The 19,013-nt window shown below is 45.6% G+C and overlaps 6 protein-coding genes across 6 annotated transcripts; 4 read left to right on the top strand and 2 right to left on the bottom strand.

Moving 5' to 3' along the window:
- Positions 1-1,144: 1,144 nt before the first annotated feature.
- On the top strand, positions 1,145-2,760 carry JR316_0006527 (uncharacterized protein; the record flags this gene model as incomplete). The annotated part of the gene is made up of 2 exons (XM_047892273.1): positions 1,145-2,204; positions 2,261-2,760. 2 exons carry the CDS (start codon positions 1,145-1,147, stop codon positions 2,758-2,760), a joined length of 1,560 nt encoding a protein of 519 aa, XP_047749622.1.
- Positions 2,761-4,368: 1,608 nt separating this feature from the next.
- JR316_0006526 (uncharacterized protein) lies at positions 4,369-4,916 on the top strand (the record flags this gene model as incomplete). The annotated part of the gene is made up of 3 exons (XM_047892272.1): positions 4,369-4,542; positions 4,595-4,790; positions 4,843-4,916. The coding sequence occupies 3 exons, from the start codon at positions 4,369-4,371 to the stop codon at positions 4,914-4,916; spliced, it is 444 nt and encodes a 147-aa protein (XP_047749621.1).
- Positions 4,917-6,406: 1,490 nt separating this feature from the next.
- Positions 6,407-7,905, top strand: JR316_0006525 (uncharacterized protein; the record flags this gene model as incomplete). Its single annotated transcript, XM_047892271.1, has 7 exons — positions 6,407-6,519; positions 6,581-6,733; positions 6,868-6,923; positions 7,173-7,297; positions 7,347-7,381; positions 7,453-7,599; positions 7,653-7,905. The coding sequence occupies 7 exons, from the start codon at positions 6,407-6,409 to the stop codon at positions 7,903-7,905; spliced, it is 882 nt and encodes a 293-aa protein (XP_047749620.1).
- Positions 7,906-8,486: 581 nt separating this feature from the next.
- JR316_0006524 (Endoplasmic reticulum-Golgi intermediate compartment protein 2) lies at positions 8,487-10,212 on the top strand (the record flags this gene model as incomplete). Its single annotated transcript, XM_047892270.1, has 3 exons — positions 8,487-8,772; positions 8,822-8,927; positions 8,979-10,212. 3 exons carry the CDS (start codon positions 8,487-8,489, stop codon positions 10,210-10,212), a joined length of 1,626 nt encoding a protein of 541 aa, XP_047749619.1.
- A 2,285-nt stretch (positions 10,213-12,497) lies between these two features.
- Positions 12,498-13,925, bottom strand: JR316_0006523 (uncharacterized protein; the record flags this gene model as incomplete). The annotated part of the gene is made up of 9 exons (XM_047892269.1): positions 12,498-12,787; positions 12,848-12,938; positions 13,003-13,062; positions 13,119-13,223; positions 13,278-13,378; positions 13,444-13,641; positions 13,689-13,743; positions 13,801-13,813; positions 13,894-13,925. 9 exons carry the CDS (start codon positions 13,923-13,925, stop codon positions 12,498-12,500), a joined length of 945 nt encoding a protein of 314 aa, XP_047749618.1.
- A 2,524-nt stretch (positions 13,926-16,449) lies between these two features.
- On the bottom strand, positions 16,450-17,121 carry JR316_0006522 (uncharacterized protein; the record flags this gene model as incomplete). Its single annotated transcript, XM_047892268.1, has 1 exon — positions 16,450-17,121. One exon carries the CDS (start codon positions 17,119-17,121, stop codon positions 16,450-16,452), a length of 672 nt encoding a protein of 223 aa, XP_047749617.1.
- Positions 17,122-19,013: the final 1,892 nt, after the last annotated feature.

Genomic DNA, 19,013 nt, shown 5'->3' with positions numbered 1-19,013 from the left:
CCAGCGGTGCTGGAGGTGGTGCGGGGTGCTGGAGAAGCCGGCACCACGTTGAATGATCGCGGATGCAAAATGTTAGCGGACTCATTGCAGCACATGAATTCAGATGCTTGACTAGAGATACAGAGGTGATTGATAGCATCTTTTATGTGTATTTGTGAGTAAACACTGCGATAATGATTCGAAAACATTTAGAAGATTTGAGGAGAGTTGCATGTAAAGTATACATGGGTAAGAAGTTGTTGTTGGGCAAACCACGGCGGTAGCAAACCCCATGCTGGAAGGTGCCACGTGAATGTTGTGTTTGCGTGCGAAAAATTTGTAATGCTTGGCCTATTTCCTTGGTTCGGCATAATCGGCGTTTAGCTTTAGGGGCTTTTTGGCGTTGTCGAGACTCAAGGCTATTAATAGCTCCACTTTAATAGCTGTCTACAGGCGCCAATCGGTGTCCGATGGATAATCAAAATAAACCAGGCGTGTTAAGCAATCTGGGGATGACCCAAGTCCGCACATAAAGTAAGAAATATATAGCCCATTATATCAGTTTCTGTACCGCAAAACCAGCAAATATTTTGCACCAACCATTTTTGTGTCTTGGCGGTGTCCAAATTCCCGATATAAATAGACAAAAAAAAATCACGACACGGGGGAGCTTGGGGCCTCAAAATATCTCAGGACAATTATATGGAACTTGACATAGTGTATGTACAAGTTAGGACCTGGGCCATGCCGTTTCGAGTTCAAACAAATGGATGTTCAACGTTCGACATGAACCTACTTGAACTATGAGTCGGTGATAATTTGATTCTGAGTTTCAAAAATAGAATGGGGTGCCATTCTACACTCCCGAACACCTTATAAAGCTGGCACATATCCTGAAAGTCTCTTACAGACCCCCCTCACATGCCACTTTCTAGTGTTTTATTTCTTTGCCACTAGCATGATTACGCCCGTTGAGGGTGGCTCACCAACGTGCACATCAGTCTTCACACCAACTGCGGGATGTACAACACCAAAGTCTAATCATACCATAGGCTCATACAGCTTGGATTCACAGATAATGCGGAAATATTTACCGAGGCCAGCGCAAAAATTCGCGCACATCTTATCTTCAGAGTGCCACCGGCTCATCGCAGATTCCTGCAGCATGGATGATCTACTTTCTCTTGCGTCCATATCGACGGCCTTTCATCGTCCTTTGGCCACTCGATTAACTAACGGAGAGTCTATTGAGCTTACCCTCAATTACCTGGATATGCCATGGAAGGCTCTCCAGAAATCACAAGACCTATCCAGGATTTTGTGCCTCTTGCCGGAGGCAGCGAGCTGTATTCACTCATTGGTGGTGATAAATTCTCCGATGTTCGTCTTGAATGAAGTCGAAGCTTGTTCCACGAGTCAAGAAGACGATTCTGACTTGGATGATGGTGATCTTTTGCCATCACAGAAGCTTCAGAGGGACATTCGAAAGTTAAAGATTTTGTATCCTTCGTATTCATACCACGACCCTAATCTGGGTCGCATTATGTTTCACTCGTACAATATCAAGAAGCTCGTCATTGACGGCCGGCGTCATCTATTCGATATACGCCTATTCGACCAAATGTACAACGGGGCAATTCAGAGGGCGCTGACGTCGTCGGTAGTAACGAACTTGCGTTTGAGGGGGGTTGTTGGAATTTCCGCGAAATTTTTACAGGTGTGCTCTAATCTCAGGAGAGTGTTTCTATCCCAAGTGGGGTTCGCGGACTACATAAAAGACGGTATAAGCGTTAATGAAACTGCGACAAGAAATGTGGTTAAGATTGGACACGGGTACGAGAAGAAGCAGCCAACCGAAGAACAAGGCAGTGCTTCATCACCAATAAGAGTACAAAAGATCCAGCTACAGACGATACAAGAAGGGATCTATGACCACTGGAAAAATTCAGACGGAAAATTCGGATACGTAGATAGCGAGGACGAAGAGTATGATGATTCCCAGGGACCCCTCACTCTTAATATCTGTGACGTTATTGATGGCGGAGAGGTGCTCAGACAGTCGATCACCCACTCGCCTCCGCTAACAAACGTATTTCGGTTGAAAGTTCTAAACATGAATCTTCGGAGCGCTGTAGACATCCAAATTATGGGTGATTTACTGAATGTTTGCGCAAATAGTCTGGCTATTGTGAAGCTATCGACGAAGGATATTTCTCGATTCCCGGGTACGCTTTTATCTAAGCTATGATTTTAAGCTGAGTAGAACTGACTGATGAAACAGAGAAAATTCCGTTTGGAACGTCTTTAAGATCCATCGACATATCGATTCTGCCTTCTCTCACTATGCTCAAGATTCACTTAAATTTCAAAACTCCCCTCCAAGGGGAAGGATGTGAGATTGAGTGGTTCCTTAACGGGATGGGATCCATCAGTCAGCCAAACTGCTTACGAACTCTCGGAATCATCGTTGACCTTCCAGGTGGTTACGGTGACGGAAAAGACGAGAATGACTTAGTCGAAGAATACGATGGGTATGGCCATTGGGAAGATGTTTTGCTGGCTGAAAATCTTGCTGGCCTGGAGAAGGTCGACATCACTTGGATCTTACCGAGTGACGACAACAGAAAGCTGGAGTATATTCTTCTTCGTATGCCCAGGCTTAAAGCGGACAAAAGGTTCTCATTCCATGAAGATTGGTATTTCTATCCTCGCCGTCCCCTGGCTTTGAGAACCAACAGTAGCTTTACTGAGCTTCCTGCAGGGGGACACAGGTCAAACTAGATGATGTTCAAATGTTCTTCCGATGTATACTTGTATATGGAGGAGAAGCCAAAATAGCCCATTGTTGGACGAGAGAGAAGCAAATGAACAGAACAATAATTTAAATTTAAGAAGAAGTCATGAGATGATATCGGTAGGCCTTTGGAAGTAGCCTTCGTATATTTACTCTCTTTATAGATAGTGTAATAGAATCAGAATACTTCAGAGTGTCGCAGTCACAGTTTGGCTTTATCATAGTAGATGTCATAAAGGCTTCAATCCAAGGTTCAAGAAGACTCACGTCCAAGGGAACACCGATGTCCTTGTCACCCAGTACGGAGACTCTGAAATAATATCATCATACACTTGAGTGGCCGTGTAGGTGAAAGTTTGCGTCGTCAAAATGGGTTTACTGGGAATCTTGAAAATGATCAGTGGATGTTGACAACGTGGGCCCAAACAATCAGAAGCGTACTGGCTCTGCTTTGCTTAAAGTCGACGCGAAGTGAATGCAGACGATTAATCCCAAAGCATTATAGATGTACATTTGGAGTATGAGAGAACGAGCAGCAAGTTAAAAGATGAATCTAAAGTAGAAGTGCCTGAGGGATAATGGTGACGAATTTGATTTTATATTCCACAACCTCACATTGCTTTATAGTCTTCCGTCTAAACGCTATAAATAAGTATTTGTAAATTATTGAGCAGGAGCAATTCTGATTATATACAGATGACATGAAAAAATCAGAGTAGTAAACTGGATACGTAGATGCACTATCACTGCCGGCGACGACTACTGTAAGTTAAACAAACAGCCATTGTTTTACATGTTTTATGTATGTTCAGCTGTAAGTTCGACATACATCATGACTTACACTCAAATAATTTCCATAAAAGGCGATTATTTGAGTGTAAGTAGACTGTATGTTGAACTTACAGCTGAACTTACATAAAACATGTAAAACAATGGCTGTTTGTTCAACTTACAGCAGTCATCGCCCGCAGTGTATACAGCGGAAGACTCAAATAACGAATACTGAAGCTCTCTCGAGGGCTGGACCTAGCTTGTCATGAACATCTACCCCAATTGCGCCGCTAATGCAGTTTTCTATTACAATTTTGTCAGCTTGCTATATACTTTATCACACAATATCTGCTGGCTTTTACGTATCAACTTGAACACAAAGTGACGAGATTGACATATATCTACCGTGGACAGAATCCGCGTTTTCTGTCATTTGTGTTTTGTTTTTGGAGGTATTTTTAGATATGAGGAGCATGAAAATTGCACAAAAAAACAGTATGTATATCATGGGTATAGTCAGGACAACAAGTATGCTGAATATTTCTCTATACGGTTCCCGTTCTGAGGTGGTGTCTGACATCTCCATTTGTGTTGTGTGTTGATAAAAGTTGATAAAAGTCCGGTTATATAATACCCGTGAACCGGATTCCGACGATATCCACGAGGCAATGACACACCAGTTCATGTCAAGCCAGGATATGTCATCTCATGATGCATTGAACCAGCATCTCGCTGCTCACCTGCTGAAGGTTACCCGATAGTTTAAACTTCAGCGCGTATACCCGAATTCGGAGAACAAGTCACCGTCGAACATCTTGCATCCAATGTCTTCCACCAACTCTGACAGATCCACGAAAGTGAGAACAGGTTCTTGCCTCTGCAAAGCAGTGAAGTATGAAGTAGCTGGCGACCCCATCACGTTCCGAATATGCCATTGTCAAAACTGCAAGAAAGCGACGGGTTCTGCGTTCATGACGAACGTCTTTTTTACCGAAGACGTGTGTATTCTCACTACTTTGCAAGTTTCATAGTCCTCACCCATCAATATAGAAACTGCGAGTAACGGAGGGACAAGAGAAGTTGAAGGTGTATCACGACCATGAAACGGCAAGCGGGAACGTCCTCAGCCGGTATTTCTGCTCGCAGTGTGGCTCCAACGTTTTCCTGCAGTCGTCGGACAAGCGCGCGGTGGCGGGCAAGATTCGCATCATTGCTGCAGGCACCTTGGACGAGGAGTTCGACTGGGGTAAGTTCTCCGTTTCCTTCTCCGTGTCTGCATACCTTTAACTGTCATAAAGTCCCCAAGACTCAACTATGGCCAGAGCTGAAGCAACATTTCATACACGGGATCACAACGACTGCAAAACTATAAACCAAAGTAGTGGCGATGTTCGGGTGACTGCATCACTTGAGCCAACTGCCGCGAACGTTAAATTTGGTTCAGACTCCCCAACGATTTAAACGCGATAGATACCTGCCAACTTGCGGTTTGTGAATGCGATAATCGTAGTTTGGGATAACACACTCCACAGGCGTCTGAGCGTTCCGTGATTCCTTGTACAAGCTAGCATGACCCAAAGAAAATTGAAGCAAATCACACCCACCTGCATACGGTCATTGCAATGGCGTTTCCTGATTGTCTTTTTTAGTGTAATAAGGCTCGACATATATTTCCGGCGTCACCAGCGACAAGTTGATCTTGTCTTTGCGTAATGAGAGGTCGATCACAAACGGGTGTTCCATTGCGTACAGCGGTGTGCGATATGTGCCACAAATTGGAAGCTTTGTTCATAGGCGGCAAATTTGTTCCTGAATATTTGGAGCATCGAGAACGCCCATGGCTCCAGGATACCATATTTATTGGGACCTGTGTCGCTGCAGGTCGTGGCCTTGGGCGAAGGTAGAGTAATCCTCGCAGACTCGGAAGCGCGCCTCATCGTAAAAGGGGGGTGGTATGCCCTCGAGTCGATCCTTCCAGTAGAACAATCCGTTGGTACCAGTGAGAGAGCGCGAACCATGTAGCAGTAGCATAAATAGCGGTCTTGATTCCTCCTGAGAGGAGTAAAAGTGCTATTGATTGTTATTGCTGCGCCCAAATGATAGGTTGCGATGTAATACGTACAACCTTTCTTCTTTGGCTGCTAACGCATACTCTCATTTTCCACCCATTCTACCCACGAGCAGTACAGTTTGATTGGAGTACATTGAAGCGCGAGAGAGCTGCCAGCATTCCTGGAAGCCAGATGAGAGAGGTCGAGAAACAAAGATTGAAAAGATGCACAGCCACACCCTACACAGCCATTACCAGGGCCGGACCCCTAAAATTGACGGTGATAACCTCCGGGATCATGGATGGCAGCGAACACAACCCTAAGTACGAAGCTAAAAGAGAAACAAAACACGTTCAAAAAAGTCACTACCTCTGGCAATCAAAAAATGTTACCGATGTAGAATAGCAACAATTTCTGTGGTAAGATGATTGAGTGCGAATCCTAAATTAAGGGTGCATAATTTCATTATCTCCATGATACCACCAATGGTTGTTGTTTACACGTCGATGTGCACGGAATGATTGGAAAAACTCAGAGGCAGCAAATAGTCATGGAACTCGACCTCTGTCATAACAACTGTTCGTTCTCGAAATCTATTTTGAAGAAGACGCAGTATCAATCATTGTTATACCCCGGGTCTGAGGTCTGAACACTCCAAATACCCACGTAGTATGATGGAGGAGGAAAAGATTGCGAGGGAAGTTTTACAATCGATCGCTTAACGGTTAGCGTTCGGGTAGATAATAATATATTATAGCGTTCATGCGTTCATGGTCAAGCCATCCATCCTCTGCTCTGTCTTACGGTCGATATGAAGCATTTTTCACCCACTGGAATGGGTGGTGGGATAACGTCAGCGACACCCCAGGATGCACCTCCCGCCCCTGATGGAAGGAATTCGATATTAATATGGGCAGTAGGGGCGTAAGCAAAATCCGCTGAATTCAATATTTTTAGACTGACGAACTGATGCTGTTTGCCACAGATTCTGCATATATGGTTGGGAATTTTTGGTGTGCCTTCCACAGGAATATAAACTGATTTGGAGGAAAAAAATAAATGTAGGGTTTGCCTTGCATACATTGGTAACTATTGAGACTCATCGTCACTATTTAGCTGTCGAGCATTTTATACGTCGGTGAGTACGCACCGTATGTTTCGCCATGGTTCTTGGGCTCATAAGAATTCACAGCGAACCGATATTTTGGCCTTATACAGTGAGATATTCACCTAATGACCTATACACTCGTTTTGAGTGTAAATATTTCGCAGATTCTCAATAATTGTGACGCTTGTCGCCGGAGTATGGGCGCCTTCTGCGTGTAATCGTGAGCATACTTGAAACGACACAAGTTGAAAACGACATCTTACCTACGTGGACCAGGAATATTCTATATAGAGCCTATAGGGGGCTTGATTAGCATTGTTCTCTCTCAAATAATTTTGGGAGGGAGAGTCTACGCGGCAAGCTACCTTCGTTATTTTTTCCTGTAGCGTTTGCATTTACCATTACCTCTGTCAGATATTTTCTAAAAGCAAGAGAATGGCGATTGCACTTGGGTCAATTCTTGTTATAGAATGCATTGTTGTGGGGATAGCCATTGCTGCACCGACGACGACAACTTCTGAACAATCCCCAAACTCTGAAAATGGGCCATGCGGTGCTCGATCTGGTCCATTTGTATGGGACGTGGTATACTGGGTCAGCATCCCCACCACTCGGAAGAACAAGACTGATTTGATTCCTTTAGACTGTGCCCCTCTTCTACGATGCCTTGACTGTCGTGTACGTGGTTGTCTGCCTTTCCAAATATAAAATTTAACTTGCAATAGTTTAATTTCTTGCAAGGCGTACAGGTTCTGGAGGGATGAAATGACCAACCAAATGCTTGACATCATCTGGCGCGACGGGTTTCTTTATTTCCTCGCCATTTTCAGCATGAACTTTGTCAATGTGATAATCTTCCTCGGCGCATCCGCTGAAATTCGAGTAGTAAACCTCCCGTATGTCTTTTGTCGTGTTTTATCCGTCTTAATCGTCTGTAATCGTGTTTCAGAGCCACAATAATGTTGGAGATTATCCTATCCTGTCGGCTGGTTCTCAACCTGAGGGACACGCATGATCAATCAATGCGCACCGCAGACCAGCAGAAGACAAGTGGAACAATTGTAGAGCCAGTAAAAACACCAAAATGGTCTCCCTCGACAATTAGTACGCCGATTCAGAGTCGTACACCAGATGTTTTTCGCAATGATCAACACTCTGAGTATGTCAGCGCTCGTTACAGCGAGCCTGCTAATCGCGTCTAATGGCTAGTGCGGTGCTGGCATCGTTTTAAAACAGAGGCAGAGGTGGATAGGGTATAGTATGGGAAGAAAACTCGCATCAGCGGCGAGTTGTGCTGTCGCAGATGCATGACCACAGGCCTACATTCTAGTGACCAACCAAAGCGCTACAGAGGCGAACCTGTATTTATACCTAGTAGATTGTCAACCGACATACCGAAAATTTACCGTAAAAATGCCCATACCCGGAGTCTGTCATCACCTTCAAGACCCCATCACAGGTTTGCCGGCATGTATCACCGACAGTTTTGAGTAGAAGGTCAGTCAAATGCCTTTGCTGGTTCCAGGACAGTCATGGCCCGCTGCCCAGGGAATCACAGACCGTCAACCGTCACAGACTATAGTATATTTCGTATGTTTAACCCAAGTGCATATTTGGAACAAATTGCGATAGCGTTCGATGCAAATAAAAGAAGACCTGCATACGCCACGCGAGCAAACAGCGCACATGATCATCTCCATGTAACTTCGGAGATAGGACACGTCGACGGTCTCCAAACAGGTTCTAATACTTATACCACAAGCCTCAGCTGGCAGGCCCCAAAATGACTACCACGACGGCGGAGGAGTCTTCGTTGCTGGACAAGCTCGACCAAGTTGCCCCGTTGGCCAAGCTCGATGCATTTCCAAAGGTGCCGACGACCTACAAGGCTCGGTCAGAGTCGAGAGGGTTCATGACCCTCATTGTTGCCTTCATGGCATTTATGCTGGTACTGAACGACATTGGAGAATATGTATGGGGCTGGCCCGATTACGAGTTCAGCGTGGACAAAAACGAAGCCCCCGACTTGACTATCAACCTAGACATGACAGTCGCCATGCCTTGTGGATGTGAGTGTTATTCAAATCTTGGCCATATTTCCGGCTCACTTTCGTCTAGTCCTGAGTATTGACCTGAGAGATGCGATGGGCGATAGGCTCTTTTTGAGTGGAGGATTGCGGAGAGACGGTGTACTATTCGATGTCGGTCAAGCTACTTCGTTAAAGTGCGTTTTGTTTTGCTTTCATTTTGGAACGGTGGTTGAAATTTTCAATAGAGAACACGCAGCTGCACTATCTGCCCAACAAGCAGTTACCCAATCACGAAAATCTCGAGGATTGTTTGCATGGCTATTTATGAAAAACAAGGATCCTGGATTCAAACCTTCCCCGAAATACAACCACGTTGGTGACGCCAGCGCTTGCCGAATTACAGGTCAACTCATCGTCAAGCGCGTCACCGCCAATCTGCATATTACCACTCTCGGACATGGATACGCAAGTTACGAGCACGTCGACCACAAGCAGATGAACCTCTCGCACGTCATTTCCGAGTTTTCCTTCGGCCCGTTCTTCCCAGAGATAGTCCAGCCTCTGGACAATTCATACGAAGCGACTGAAAAGAACTTTATTGCATACCAGTACTTCTTGCATGTTGTGCCAACGACGTATATTGCTCCTCGAAGCCCGCCTTTGCATACCCACCAATACTCAGTTACGCACTACACCAGGGAAATCGACCATGACCGCGGCACGCCTGGAATCTTCTTCAAATTTGACCTTGATCCTCTTGCAATCACTCTACACCAACGAACAACAACATTCCTGCAGCTCCTTATTCGCTGCGTTGGTGTCCTTGGAGGCGTGTTTGTTTGCATGGGCTACGCGATTCGCATCACCTATCGTGCGGTAGAAGTAGTGTCTGGTGCAGATCAGACTGCAGGTATAGTTGCTGCTGAATCATCCGGTGTCAAAATTGGTCTTCGCTCAAAGTGGGGCGGTGGTGAGCTCCGTTCAAGACCCAAGAGCGGGAAGCTCGTTCCACAAGGCAGCGGGTGGACGATGGAAGGCAACGGGAACGGATCTCCGTACGCATCATACAATGGCACACCCGTTGCAGGCGCGTTCTCGCCCGGGGTACACTCACCTTATCTCAATTCCACACCTGGTTCACCAATGCCCGGTACACCCGCCTCAGTTGGACTGGGATACCCTTCGGGAACCTTCGGTCCTTCCGGCCCACCTCCAACACCAGGCCTTCGCAGCTCGTCCAGTCTCGGTCCGCCACGGACACCGTCGTATGCTCCACAGGCGCAGCGATCGTCGAGCAATGGTACACCATATTCACCTATGCCTCAATCGGCTGCGCCTGATGTTACCAGCTTTGGAAACGTCAGTGTTCCCGGGACACCCGCCAGCTATGCGACATTCCCTGCTTCACCCCACCCCGCCAACGGGAATGGGTTCCAGGTAGGGCCCCCGCCAAAAAAGGTGGCAAAGAAGGATGACTGAGGTTGTTTCTGTCTGCATGGTGAGGCTGATGTCGACTTTTATGGATAAGGCATAATCGTTTAATTTGGAATCTGTGGAATCTGGATTGGAATGAGAACGCAGTGGGTGAGGATAGCCGATTATCTGTACATACACATGCTAGCACAGTAGTTGTAGCATCATTCTCTCGACACCGATGGGCCAGAGTTCCGAGCATGGTGACGCCCTTCGGGTCTGTTGTATAATATATCAATTTCACTGAGAAGGAAAACTTCTGAAGGAACCCGCAACCACATTCATATTAGAAAAGAAAGTACAAATTATGCAAAGGACATTTCTGCGGTGTTGCTATGTTCGGGGGTTTCAAATCTTATCGCTGTTGCATTGGTTTTTTCATGCTTGGTGGCAAGCCTTGTTTGACTCTCAACAGACGCAAGCTGAACTCGGCTGTTCAAAGATGCCATAAAGGTGATCGAATACAGCTTCGAAACAATGGCGGCACTGGTTTGATAGTACGACGTGTGACCATTGACAACCGCAAGGACAACTGTAAGGACGGACATAGTTGCTTGAAGAAGGGTTCAGTAAATGGAGCTCTTTCGCACTTCAATTCTCTGTACCTGTTGCTGTTCCTGTCTCTATAGTCAGTTGTATAACTCGTCGCATATATCTCCGAGTCCCTGGGGCCCCTCTTTTTTGCGAACGAATCAGCTAGTGATGAATTAGACTGAATTTAAAGTACGCCATTGGGTAGACTCTGAGCATCTTACTATATATGACATGGATATAGCTATCATTATATCGCTGATAGCCTCCCCTGTGTACCATAACTTGAATGTTTAATTAGCGCCCGTACAAGCCACTAAGAACTCTGCACCAGTCTGCACCTACCCCAGTAGGGACCCTTATTTTCGGCGTCTTGATGAGGCTAAAACGTGCCACACTTAGCATTCCAGCTCCAAGCGCCAATCCACCTGCCAACTGCAAGAGTGATAGCTGAAAAATAGATATAATCAGTGCAGATCGCTTGATGTAAAATGGAAGATAGCCGACTATGACGATACTGATTGTGATCAAGCGCTGAGCCATCCTGTCGAACAATAAGCTGCTTAACTGAAAGATACGGTACGCGTAGAAGCATTGCACGACAAATGACACTATGACAATCAGTCGGAAAATTGGAATTTTCCGTATTGTCAGTGTGTAAGGATAACATGCCAGTAACTTATAAGTTGATGTACCTAATGCCCCAAGTACGGGAATTGAGAACCATAAGCTACCTATGACGTCGAGGGAGTCCAAGCTGAAAAACCCATAGACAAATGCATGGAACGCAGTTCGACAAAGCATCAATGTCTGTAAAGCTTCAAGCGTGTACACGAAAGAAACTACTATTTTAAGCCACGTTGAATCGTCCGGAAATGCGACGTGGTAGAGACCTATTAGCCAAGTAAGTCGAGCAAAAACCAGTGAAAAAACCAGTGACGCACAGAACTGGAAGGAAAGAATGCCTAGACCACCCGAGTTGAACAGTAGGGCCAGGAACTGAAAGATTAATAAGATTCTCATGGACACACTTTGCGTTGAAATAGGCATAATTTCACCCAAGCTGGAGCACTGCTAAAGTTTGAATTAAAGATGTACCAGGATAGAACTACAGTACTTACCTTTGCGAAGATTGCATTTAACAATCTTAAGAACAAGGTATTAGCGAAGGCGCAGTCAGGGTCTGTCTAGATGAGAAGAAGGCAGTTGATGGGGCGAAAGGTTTAAGATTTGAGATATATCTAGTCTGCTAAATTTGGTCTCTGAGTAGTTGTCCGCCATTTTGTGATCAAAAGTCGGAAATCAGAAGGAACGATAATTAAAGTCTTAATCTGTCAATGTGCATCACCCAATGTGCATCACCCTTAATCTTTCCGTTGAGTGGAAACACATTTGCATATCTTTGACAGCAGAAAACTGTCAACATGGTCAAGTCATCATAACAACTGAGTCTGCCGTGGGTCACTTACGGGAAATCCAAGTTTCAAGGGTGTGCTGTACTGTTCTGTCAGATCGTCCATTGGCGTCCAACAACTGCGATATGTATTAAACAGTTCTCTTAGGAAACGACGTTTACATTTGGTCTATTTGTACTTGCATGAGAAAAAAACGCTTATAGATAAGCTAATGTACAGTCTAGTTTTATATGGGAAAGGATGAGGTTCAGATGTACGATGCCTGGTATACGATACATACTAAAAGTACAGAGAAATTTGTAAGAAGGTTTCAATGTCATGTTGGTGGAGTTGTTGGTCATAATATTAATTTAACGCAGTATCGCTTTCCGTAATCCTATGTGTTTCCGTCCCTGGATCCCTACTACTTCTATGGACACCATCCTGTCCTCGTACAGGCATTCTAGTGGCAAATTTGACGCCAGACATTAGGGACATTTGAGTATCTGTCTCTCGACTGGATAATTCCATTCTGCTATTGAGGACCACCATCATAGTGTTGGAATACAATTTTGAAAGTATAGCCGCGCTTGTCTGGTAATATGTTTCTGGAGAAGGCATTAGAACAAAAGCGATGGTGATGATGCCCATGGCCGCTGTATAATAGAGGAGTAAGAAACAATTTCGTGCGACGAACATGTTTACATGGTACAGACCTGTTAAACTGCCAGCTTCGACGGTCAATCGTATCAGTCTCCGGACAATCTTACGTGTCCTTGGCGTAATCCCATCACTGGAACGTAAGAGCTATTGATAATTTTGGGGAAAAAACCATGAGTTTTGTGCGTATGAACGGTAAAGAGTGACTGACGATACTTGTCATACACACAGCAATCACAATATCACAAATAGCACCACCCGCATACCATATCTGTGAGACGGGAAGGGTAAAAGCGCAGAAGATAATAGTAGTTGAAGGTTTCTTACCCCAGCTGAAGTCTGAATTTCGGGTACCATGACTTTACTATACAAAGAAACTTGGAACATTTGGACTCCGAGGGTAAATCCAGCGGCCATCTGTGCAAAAGAAACCTGAAAGAGTAAATGTTAGCATATACCTCCAAGCGAGATTAGATCGACCCTTACCAAAATTACACCGCAAGCAATGGCAATTACTCGTCGCCGACCCAAGAAATGCCCTAGCTGCACAATGCGATGAACGTAGAACGACTGAACAATAAATGTTACTAGTACGAAAGGTGAATCAGCGAGCTTTGCCTTGAAGTGAAAGGTGGGGGACGGAAAGACACACCAATTCCTCCAGCGATAGGTACGGCGAACCATATCTCTCCAATACGATCGAGAGAATCAACATCGAGAAACCCGAATACAAATTCGTCGTATAGCGTCCTCGCTATTAAGACGGTCTGAACCAGTTCCAGAGTATAGACGCTGTAGACAATACTCCTTGAGCGTAATGGGTCATTGGGGAACGCCAGAAAGTAGAGGTCTTGGGTTGTTCAGTAGTATCATTACGACAGGGACATTCTAACTCACAAACTTGGACCGTCAACACACCGAACCCCGCAAAGTTGAATAAGAGCGACAAGAACTATTCGTGGATAGATGTAGAACAGAAGAGTAGGCTAGGTGGTCAAAAATATCATACCAATGGGCCAGCGCTAATTCGCGTTCGACAAAAATTGATCAGACAATGATCTTACACCCAAAACCAAATGATTGAAATCAACTGCTAACGCACATTTTAACCACCGGAAGACCACTCTGTGCCATAGCTCATGACACACGTCAGTGCCTGCTCTCTGCCAGCCTGGGCACCAAATCACAATCAAAGCTAAATGTAGAAGGGTTGGTTTGATATCTGATGAACAGGAAGGGAGCAGGGAAACAGCATTCTCTGTTGCTTTGCTGTTGCCTGTTACTGTGACGCTGTGTTGGGGAACGTCGTTGACAGAACGGAAATAAACGGAGAAACAATCACTAAGCTTGGGTGACTCGTGGGACTTTAAGTCGGCAATATAAATAATCAGCGATGCACCAAGCAATCCGGTGACCATTTTGAATCCTTCAAGTTGCCCAATTTTTTTGGTAGTCGATTGCCAGTGAGTTTGAGAATCGAAACTCTCCGAAGAAATTCCCAGATGTTAACAGCAATATGACAATGAAGCGTCTAAATTGTTTAATAAAACTTGATTTCGAGATATTCGAATGACGATGACATTGGTTGTACATGTGAATAGAAGAGTGATATAAATGGTACATGAGAATAGAAAGGATAGTGTAGTAGTACATATGTTGATAGATGAACAGCCTTGGGTATTGTTTGCGGTATAAAATGTGCCGGGCAAAGTAATGCAATGCCTCTGTATGTGTTCCTATTTTTTGAAAGTCAGAACTGGGTATAGACTCTTGCGAAGTATTTGTGTTCCCGTTGCATCACAAACACGCAAGGATCGTCGCCTCTTTCTGTCAGCAAACCTTATTCCTTTAGACAGGATAACCTCGGGAGAGAATGGGAGCTGTTTTATAAGGCCTTCATGTAGCAATGTCTGGACACAAAAGCCTCAGTAATAGGTAGCATATAATGAAGAACTATCCTACCTTCAGCGAATCGATGACCCAGTCACGACAGCACCAACCTGACTGATAGGCATACTCAGGAGTCGGAATGACAACCTTGTTAAGGGCACTTCTAATTTCTTTTACACCGACATTAGACCCGAGCTTTCCTAGAAACATACATCCATGAAAGGTTTCTCCTGAGGATGGCCTTATTTCTCTATGGTGGAAGTTCCACGTTGCTAGTACGTCAGCATACTCGTGTGAGTAGAAAAGAAGTCCAGTGACTGCATGAAAAATAGTGCAGGTTCCCCCTTTCTTTGGGCTGAGAATGAGGCCGACGTGATACCTTCCCCTGCCATCGTCCACTGCTGGTCGTTGCCAAAATCCGATATACAAGCGCATCTTGTTTTTTGAGGTATGTATTTTTTGCATTTTTTTTGTATTATTTGAGTGGTTTTACTCCCAGTGGTGTGTAGGAGAAGGAATGCGAAGGATCGAAAGGCGCCCACAGCGTTGGAGAGGCGGCGAGGTGCGGACGCTGCAGAGTGGGGAGGCACCTTCTTAAAAACCTTTTGAGCTCCAATTATGGTATCCTAGGAAACGTCACGAAAGCAAGTGGCGCTTATTGATTCTAGTGTTGAACAAGAGTAAGACGTTGGAAATGAATTAATGGAGATTATTGCTGAGCAGACGAACAAGTGGCTACAGATATTGTCTGGTTACGGACCAGAGACTCTGACAAGTTAGGAAGTTAAGTATGGAAAATCTATCTTGCAGCCGAAGATCAATTATTGCAATGGTCCTAACTGCTCTGTCGCGACGAAGGTCGTGCACCACTTTGTGCCACTGCAAAGTTCAAACATGCCGGAAGTTGCCACAAGTTCATGATCCGTAATTCGGCATTCCCAATTAGGCAATTCTAAGAGTATCCAACTTTTGCACAGCGCTTGACAGGTTTCTTCCTTCACTCCTCTTTCCTTCCCTTCTCCACCTACAATCTCGATACCAATGCCAGTCAGTTTTAAAGAGAAAACATGGGTGGAAGTAACCCCGTTTTGTATCTGGATTCAGAAGATAATCGTTTATTTCCAGTTCCCTTGAAATAGCTTGACATTGACATCGACTTGACTCAGCGGTGGCCGAAGGATAGCCCTACCAAAATCATAGAAACATATGCGCGAAGGAACTAAATAAAAGGTTCCAGGGGAATCAGAACAACCGTGAGTGTAAGCAAAAAATGTCCCCTTTTGATGTTGCCTCTGACATACGGAAAACCACAACTTCTGAGGTCCTGAACTACAGGTCGTCCGACGTGGGTGAGTAACCAAATTAGTAACAGGAAAGTCTTCCATCTGACCTGCCTTCACTCGTATCGTTCAAAAACTTGTCAAAAAGTCGAATGTATGCGCGAGTTACGCGCATATATGCAGTTTTTTGTATCAATACGTGCAAGGTGTCTGAGTGGTGAGCAATAATTTAACAATTTATAGAGCTGTGCGTGCGTACTGAAACAACGGCTATCTTTGATTTGGCAAGACAACTCATGATACATGACAAGTCGATTGAATGCCATCCTGATACAAAAATATAAACTTCATCACACCCTGATGCCGCTGTGAACCCACCATCCCACCCTCCAACCTTTCTCTGAATCATCGCATCTCCGATCCTCCGAAGCCAGTCTGAATTCGGACCCAAAAAGATCAAGGTAATATTGTAGTTTCAACCTCACCAGCTACCGATCCATGAATATCCCCGGAACGTCTTTCATATCCAAAATGTGTACACCAGCCTCCTCCAGTTCTGCCTCGACCTCTCCTTCTATCCTTGACGCGGGAGTAATCCCGCCACCATGCAGCACCTCGATCCGATCATACGTAGCATGCGCACCGCGAATCAACAGTACCTCATTTCCTCTCTTCAACGCCGAACTGCACGTCGCTCTGATACTATAATCTGTCTGAAACCCTGCGACCACAATTTCAGCATCCGGAGCGATAATGGAGGAGAGATTTGTTCCTGCGAATGCGCTATTCTTCCGCTTGTCCAATACGACCTCGCCTGGCAGTGGCGGAAAAATGAGCTGCCATCCCGGAGCGTTTGGCTCATCCGCATCGCCGACGTCGCCGGAGTTGCGCACGTGCACAATGAGAGGTGGTGGTGAGGCGGCGCGCGCGTAGGCGAGGATCTGAGTAAGGTGAGCGTGTACTGTAGCGGATGCAGGTACTCCTATAGGAGGGGGTGAGAGCATGGCGACTTGGATGTCGAGGAGGAGGAGAACGCGGTGTGCTGCGTGTTCCGAGATCGGCTGCGATGATGTTTCGTCAGGGGAAGACGTGGAGGAACGGTACGCCGATGAAAGGGGTGATAGGTTGTCGGTGGGTAGGATGCTCGAATCGGGGGACATATTGGTTAGTTGTGTGAAAGAGATATGAAGAGAAGTAACGAGTAACCGCAGAGTGTCGAAGTTGCTGATGATGGTACGTCGGTATTGTGATTTTCTTGGCAAATATGTTGTACAGCAGCTGATTGTTGCTTCGGAGTGGCTGTCAAAAGATGGTCAGATCCTCTTGGTCGTCGCTATAAGTAGCCTTGTGGGCAACGAATCAATTCAAAAAACGCCTATAGGTCGTGTCTAGCTAGAGGTAGGAATGCTGCCGACTAACAATCGGATACCGTCAGGCAAGCCTCCTGCCGGTTGTGGTGTGACCTACGAAAAGGATGAAGTATGTATGGGTCGAGTCTACGATAAAGGTCTTGTGCGTATCCGACAGAAAGAGAGCAGGAGAAGCAGGGCGGGGTGCGGTGATTATCTTCCAGTGTCCACGTTTTCCTTTCCTTTCAGGGACGGAAAAGGCCTATCAGATCTCAGACTAGAACTGAACAGGTCCTGATGGATAGTTGGTATCAAAAAGTCGACTAGGTTTGAGGCGAGTTGGACGAGCGACGGATTACGAGCAGTCGATGCTGGAGCAGCATTCAGCGAACGTCGAAGTTCAGGATAAAAAAATGACGAGCCCAGACCCAAACGGTTAAATGAAGAACTCGTCATGGAAATGATGACGTAGTTTATGAGAGTTTTCAAGGCCGACACAAACAGCCCAAAAGAAACACGCCAAGTTGGGCCTAAACTCTACGACCTTTGAAAGATGCAGGCACGCAAAGGCGAGGCAAAAGAAAGCCATGGAACTTTTCAGAATCTTCGGAATTCCCGCAGTGTCCTATTTATGAATGCGCTTACTCCACACGGATCACACAACGCGTCTTTCGATCGTGGACTCCATAGGAATTAGGCAGTTGGAGTCAAGGTTTACGGATTGTGGCTACCCCGGGGAGTTGCTGCTACGATGAGTTCGACATTTTTCACGAATCATTGACCTGACCACAGCAGGCGTTTTTAAATTTAAATTTAACGATGTGGACCGACAATTCACTGTTTCTACTTAACGTGCAGAAGGGATGTCTGTCAATTGATCTCGCGTACATGACGATTGGAAGGTGCGATGATCCTTTCAATATCGTGAATATGGAAAGATTCCCTTGAGAATTCTAGAAAACTGATGTTAATTGTTTTTACTCTGCTCGTGGCGGGTCTGACTAGAGAAGGTATCACGGCGAATGTTTTTCAACTCTCAAAGCGCTTTAACGCCACCCCCACACTTTCCCTTCAACCTTCCATCTCAATCTCTCCATACCGTACCCATCAAGGCGTACTACTTTCAAAGTAAAGGAGCAAGGTGTCTCCCGGACTAGGCTAAACACTTTCTACGTGCACCGGGTGATGCGATGATGTCATATCTTCCTTCATCCCCTCGTGCCTCACGTCCCGGTCTAGACCGGTGAGAGATGTGGTGACAGGCGTGCACATGCGACATCTACGTCGATCACTACTGTTATTTTCTATGCCAGGTTCTACGGTGTTCAGGTGCGTGAGGATATGGATGGCTGAGTACAGGCTGGAGAGTTGGTATCAGGGGAAATTATGGGAATCACGTGAACTGTGATCGCTGTCGCGTCAGGTCGCGTCTGGATGCGCGAGCTAATTTGGAAAATTGATAGGAGATATATTTCGGGGTTGAGGTATGAGGATATCTATGTGTATTTCGCTGAACTTTGCAGGCAGACAGATATACCGCGTGCATCGTGCGTTGGTAGGTGAACGGGGATGGGGATGGTATACTCACGTATAGTGTGTATGGGACGGCAAATAGGTGTGTGATCGATTCCGGGGTGGACGATTGAATCGTCGCGTAACAGGAGAGAAATGTGAAGCTATCCTGATGGAAGATTTGTACGAAA

The sequence above is a fragment of the Psilocybe cubensis genome, chromosome 5 (assembly GCF_017499595.1).
Source record: "Psilocybe cubensis strain MGC-MH-2018 chromosome 5, whole genome shotgun sequence".
Taxonomy (NCBI): Eukaryota; Fungi; Basidiomycota; class Agaricomycetes; order Agaricales; family Agrocybaceae; genus Psilocybe; species Psilocybe cubensis.
This window is presented reverse-complemented; position numbering and strand designations above follow the sequence as displayed.